The sequence below is a fragment of the Episyrphus balteatus genome, chromosome 1 (assembly GCF_945859705.1).
Source record: "Episyrphus balteatus chromosome 1, idEpiBalt1.1, whole genome shotgun sequence".
Classification (NCBI taxonomy): Eukaryota; Metazoa; Arthropoda; class Insecta; order Diptera; family Syrphidae; genus Episyrphus; species Episyrphus balteatus.
In genome coordinates, this window is record NC_079134.1 from 162978622 (window position 1) to 162984826 (window position 6205).

A 6205-nucleotide genomic window follows, 5' to 3' on the forward strand; every position below is an offset into this window, starting at 1 on the left:
CAAAAAAAATTTTGAGACAAGTGTGCTGTTGACTGTTATCCCTCCTATTTCGGGACCTGAGAAATCGATTGGCATCATTAGTTTTTCGATTAATCGGTACGACTTCGAACAAAATTTTTTTCGGAAGTTTCTTCAATATTTTAAGCATTTTGCCCGGTTTAAAGTAATTTTTCTTGTTTAGGTATATTGCTATTTTTTCTGCTAAAACGTTTATTTTTTATTATTCAATAATCCAAAATTATGTTTCATGGTGCAGCGAATTTTCAGACAAAATGAAATTGTGCGGACGTGGTGCAGTCGTGGTGTGGCGGTGGTGCGCCTAGTTTTTTTCACCAAACAGCGGTGGTGCGCCGGTCAAGATTTATTTTATTTTTTTCTTTAAAAATTCAATTTCTTTTTACTCGGGTGCTCAAAACAAAAAGATCCTTTTTAAGAGATGGTGTCTACTAAGTACTAACGGCCAGTTGTACAAACGTGGGTTAGCCTCGGATCAAGAATTTAACTCGCCGATTTCGGCGGATTAGCAGCGGTCCAACTTCGGTTCAAGTATGAATGTAGCTTTATTACCAATTTCAAGAGATAAAAGTTGCTGATCCACGGATTAAATATTTGTATAACTGGCCCTATGTTGATATCAAGCTAGCGAAACATCAAAAACTCATGTCAAAACAATGATAGTGACAAAATCAAAATCAACACAACAAGCTTAACTTATAACGGTGAATATAATGGATCAGTGATATTTCAAACAGCCCGACTAACAATTTCGCTTCTATAAAGCCTTTTTGTAGGGAGATCCCTTATATTTTTATTTAACTATGCTGCTGATTTTGTCAATGCCAATTTAGAAGTTGAAATTACACTGGTTTACAAGGAATTTGTTGCCGAAACAAAAGGTTTTCGGTGTGCTGAACTCGAATCCGAAGTCAGAAACAACTAATGAGCTCTTGTTTTTGAGATATTACCGTTAGAAAATGCAAAAAAACGTTTTTTTGAGTTCTTCGGACCTTATTCTTTTGTATAAGGGAAATTGTTTGAGCATATTTAGTAACGGTTTCTATAAGAACTGTCTTCCATCTTTCGATACCTCTTTAAATCTTTTCAATATCTTTTGTATTGCCCGAGATATCTTAGACTGAAGTAAGTGGGTTTGGCTTCATATATCATAAAGAAGATAATGACGTTATAAAATTTATAAAAATACCAAACAACTTAGGATATCTCGGGCAGTAAAAAAGATATCGAAAAGATTTAAACAGATTTAAAAAGGTGATAAATAGTTCTTATAAAAACCGTTACTAAATATGCTCAAACAATTTTCCTTATATAAGAATAAGGTCCGAAGTACTGCATACTCTAACGGTAAAATTCAAAAACGGGAGCTGATTAATTTTTTTGACTTCGAATTCGAGTTCAGCACACCGAAAACCTTCAGAAAAGTATATTTTTGTTTCGGCGACAAAAAAAGTTTAATTTTGTTAACCAGGGGTCGAACTACGACACACGCTCGTTAACGAATGGTTGCTATGTGTCCCTATCGTTTTCTAATAATTAAATAGAGAGAGAAATAGTCAAAACGTTAACGTATGATCGTAATCGTATGCCGTAATTCGACCCCAGTGTTATCAATGAGTTGTATTTTTGGCCACGTCGTGAAAATACATATTCAGCTCTATGTGAGTTTCACGTGAACAAAATTCCACCCGGAAAGTGTTCCGGGCGAAAACTTGTTTACGTCCGGAAAAATCCTCGTATTTTGAACATTTTTCAGGCAATGTGCGAGGTTCTTTTCTCACTTAAATTTTTATTAACGATAGAGCCCAATTTGTTCAGTATTCTTCATAAAATTTTAATAGACTCACTGTTGGCAAATCAAAATCCTAAATCAAACAAACCCAATTCTTATGTCATCTACAGAAATGTCAAAATAAGCACTTGCTTGTATAAAAAAAATAAAATATATATTTTTAGAGGATTTCAATTTCATCACAACTTTGTTATCATCAAGGATTTTCTCTCATAAAATCATATTTCATCCTTGAAATCTTCTCAATCTCTTAATAAATACTAAAACTATGTCTAAGATAATAGTTGCACACTTGTCACATCCCCAAAGAGTTCGAATCTTATACAAAACTGTTCTACGACTTCACAGAGGTGAGAATTTAAATATTCTCAACACAAAATTACCGGCTTACAAAATAGCATCTTCATCTTTTAGGACTTCCTGACGAATTAAAGGAACTTGGTAATAACTATGCAAGAGATGAATTCAGAAGACATTTAAAATGTACTCCTTCAGAAGCTCACATTTTCATGACTGAATGGGCAGTAAGTCTTTACTTACTCTAGTCTTGTCTTCTTTAATATCTGTTTGGTTTTCTAGAAATATGCTGTAACAATAAGCGAACAATTAGGTCTCAAAGGCAAACCAAAAGGAAAACTCGGAGACACTCTTGACATCGATGCAGTCGAGAAGTTGAGTGACCAACAAACCGTTCAACTCTACGAACTTATGGTCGCCGCCAAAGGTCTCGATGAGAATGTCTCGGAACTAACCTCCGAAGAAATAGAAAAGACTCAAAGAAAATAACGAAAGAAAAGCCAATCAATTAGAAAAATAGAAAAGTTTTAAGTTTATTTAAGATTTCAGTTATTTCCATTTGTACTTTCGTGTTGTTTCTTAAGGATCTTATAAACATATTGAATTCCATTCTCTTCCTGCACTCCTTTAGCCATATCATCGTCAAGTGGAATCTCTTTAAAATCACTTGGAATTTCTGGAAAGAATGCATCACATTCAAATGTTGCATCAACTTCAGTTAAATACAATCGATCGCATCGAGGAGAAGCCATTGCTTCTTTGTAGACTTCACTCCCGCCAACAATCCAAACATTCTCAATCACTGATTTGAGGTCATTGTCTTCTTCCAAACGTTTCATAGCTTGTTCTAAACTAGAACATAAAATGACACTTTCTGGATAGTCACTTGGAACTGGGTTTCGAGTTAGAACGATATTTATTCGATCTGGAAGTGGTCTCTTACTTTCGGGGACTCCGAAGTATGTTTTGCGACCCATAATTACGACATTCTTTTTGTTTGAGTCATTGATCTTTTTTGTTGTTCGAGAGAAGTGTTTTAATTCTTGTCTGGGGGGAATTTATGTTAGTAAAAATATAGATAGTGTGATGTTTTTTTGACCTACTTTAGATGCCATGGTAAGTCTCCTTTGATACCGATTCCGAAATTTTTACAAACTGCAACAATTAGACTGAATTTTAACATTTTGTTGGTCGTCGTTTATTTTGAGGCTTGTTGGCAAAACATGTGCAAAATGCAAATCCAAGTCCAAAGTCAAGTGGTCAAGTGCAGTGTGTACTCTGTACTGTTTGATTGCAATGGCAGCACTGCCAAGTCAAAAATGTTTTCTTTTAAATCCGAGCATGATGTGAGTTCCATTGGGCTTTGTAAAATACTTTCGAATTTGTTACTGAACTCATCAACAACTTTGTTTAAAAACGGTTGTGTGGTTGTGTCGGTTGTTAACTGTGATGAAAATATTCATTGTTTTAGTAAAATTGTGTGTATTTTTATTATTATTTTCAAGTCAAATGAATTTTATCTTATATCACTTTTAAATGCAAGCATTTTGAATGAGAAAATGAAATAATAAAATTTGAAAAAGTAGACATTTTTGCGTTCAAATTGTTTGGGTACTTTTTCACAATTTTCATTTTTATGAGACAACTTTTTTATCCAGCAAAGTAGCGAAACAGAACTTTTACGTTTGTTTGGGTACTTGTTCCAATTTTAATGGGGGATCCAGTTTCTTAAAAAATAAGTGATTTTTGTGCCTGGCTACACAGTGATTTTTTAATCGATTTAAAAATCACATGCTGTGGCTACACACTGTTGTGCCCAATCACGTTCCACTTTTACATTTTCTAGGAACAAACGTCAAAAAGAGGAACAATTTAGCAATGGATGTGTACTACCCTCAGAAAATTCAATTCCCTTCATGAGCATTTTCCCCCTTCACTCCTCATCCCTCTTGCCTACAAACTCACTGCTTAGGCGATTGAAAAATCACCGTGTAGCCGACACTTTGATCTTTTTAATTGAATTAATGGGGTTTTTATATCAATTGTAAAATATCATTTCATTATCGTTTGCAATTTGATTATGAGTTTATTTTGTTTGAATTAATGAAGTATAAGTACTTTAAACTTAAAACTATTTAAGTTCTTTCTTGTAACCGAATCAAAATGACACAAAAACTTGCTTAGCTGATGGTTGTGAGTTGAGATGCATAGGGTGCTGTTAGGAAGAAGAGGGGTAGTTGCCTAATGAATCAAAATCTGGAAAATTGATTTAAAATAAAAAAAAAATGTAATAAAAATAGATAAATTCTTTAATTAGCTCAATTCGAATTTCAAATTAATTTTTTTTTCTATACGATTTGAAATTCGGATTGAGATAACATTTCAGCTTCGATAAATGTATTACCAATTATACATTTCAGCTTCTGTTTAACTTTAGTAAATTTATTGGGCATGGAAAAAGAAGAACGTTATACAAGTTGGACCCTTCATAACAATGTCCTTGTAAGCTCTAAAAAAAAAGCTTAAATTAATCTTTACCGAAGCTCTAACGAATTTTGAAATTTGACAGATAGCTTCGGAAGAGCTTGTATAGCTCTTTAAGTACTTCTAGGGGTCAATTTCCGATCTGTGAAGCTGTGAAGTGATAAAAATAATATCATTTCAATTTTCACAGCGTTTTTTTCATTTTATCACTTCACAGGCACCCCTTATGCGATTCTGTAATAAATGTGTACTAAAAAGTACTAAATGAGAAAAATATATCCTAGCAGCTTATATGAACAAAAGTTTTCCTAATAAACAAATTCGAATTAGCCTATGTGGATAGGGCAGATGCCTTTTACTCCTACCGCCTAGGTTCCTAGGCTATAGTTGAGATTGTTTTTTTTTATAATTGTGTTTTTAATTTGTTAATTATTTTCCACAAAAATATTAAGTTGTCAAAAACAATTTATCATGTGAAAAGATTTAGATATTTGTTTTAATTTTTTCACAAATCAAGAATCGACTTTATTATGAAAACGTGATAAAACTTATCACTTCAAAGTTTCACAGATCGGAAATTGACCCTCTGGTTGTGTTCAACTCCATTACTTCTATAGAAAAATTGTCTTTGAATGGATTCAAAAGTACTTAAAAGTACTTTGCTGAGCCCAAACGAACACAGCCTATAAAAAACAAAAATCAAAAAAAATTATTTTTTTTTTCAATTGCTTTTGATTTGATTTTTTATCATGAATCTTATCTTTTAATCTGAAATTATATAACATTCCATTTTTTTTAGTTTATGTGTATTATATATAATTTATTTTGAAAGTATCATTTTTTTAACCTAGCCCTGGAATCGAGCTTCGTATCCGCTTGCTGTTAGTCCACCAATCTACCTACACTCGGCCATCTTAGAATCTTTTTTAACAAAACTAAAAACTTTATCACTTCTAATATCAGAGCATTGACTATTGTTGTCTTTATTTAATCAGTACAAAAAAATAGAGACACAATCCAATATAGAGACAAAATTAATGTATGGACATAATAGTATGACATAACTCTACCCCTGGCCTTTTTCAGACCCTTTTTACAAAACAACGAAAGATTTTAACGAGGCTTAAACTGTGCTGCGTTGGATGTTGTTGTAATAAACCCATTTCCTTAACTGAAACACTTTTACCCTCCTTTTGTGAAAGAATTTCTTTATATCTAAAATTTGGCTAATCTTTAGATCTAGTGGAAAATTTTGCATTATTTTGCATACCAATATAATTTATTTTTGTTTCTCCAATTAAAAATACACAAATTTAAAACAAAATAAAATTATATGAAAGTCTAGTCCACCAAAATATAATAATGATTTAATATTTTGAATTTTATTCCAAAAGACAAAATAAAAAAAAATTAAAAACAAAACATGAATATTAATAAAAATTGAATTTTTGAAACCAAAGTCCAAAGGCCAAACCAAACAGATAAAAAGTCCAAAGTTCAAAATCACAAAAAAATGCCCTCCCTCCGCTCACTCTTCATTAACAAATCAGACAGATCCAATACAATGCATCACAAAAGAAAAGAAAATAAACAACAAAACAAAAAAACTTATGACGT

At 32.3% G+C, this 6205-nt stretch overlaps 2 protein-coding genes across 2 annotated transcripts; one reads left to right on the forward strand and one right to left on the reverse strand.

The window, feature by feature from the left end:
• The first annotated feature begins 1968 nt into the window (after positions 1-1968).
• Positions 1969-2640, forward strand: LOC129921203 (succinate dehydrogenase assembly factor 3, mitochondrial). Its single transcript, XM_056002934.1, has 3 exons — positions 1969-2157; positions 2222-2331; positions 2387-2640. The coding sequence occupies exons 1-3, from the start codon at positions 2076-2078 to the stop codon at positions 2591-2593; spliced, it is 399 nt and encodes a 132-aa protein (XP_055858909.1). The 5' UTR covers positions 1969-2075; the 3' UTR covers positions 2594-2640.
• LOC129921202 (dihydrofolate reductase) lies at positions 2613-3409 on the reverse strand. The gene is made up of 2 exons (XM_056002933.1): positions 3208-3409; positions 2613-3151 (listed from the first exon to the last, which is right to left on the reverse strand). Exons 1-2 carry the CDS (start codon positions 3285-3287, stop codon positions 2650-2652), a joined length of 582 nt encoding a protein of 193 aa, XP_055858908.1. The 5' UTR covers positions 3288-3409; the 3' UTR covers positions 2613-2649.
• Between the last annotated feature and the right edge of the window lie 2796 nt (positions 3410-6205).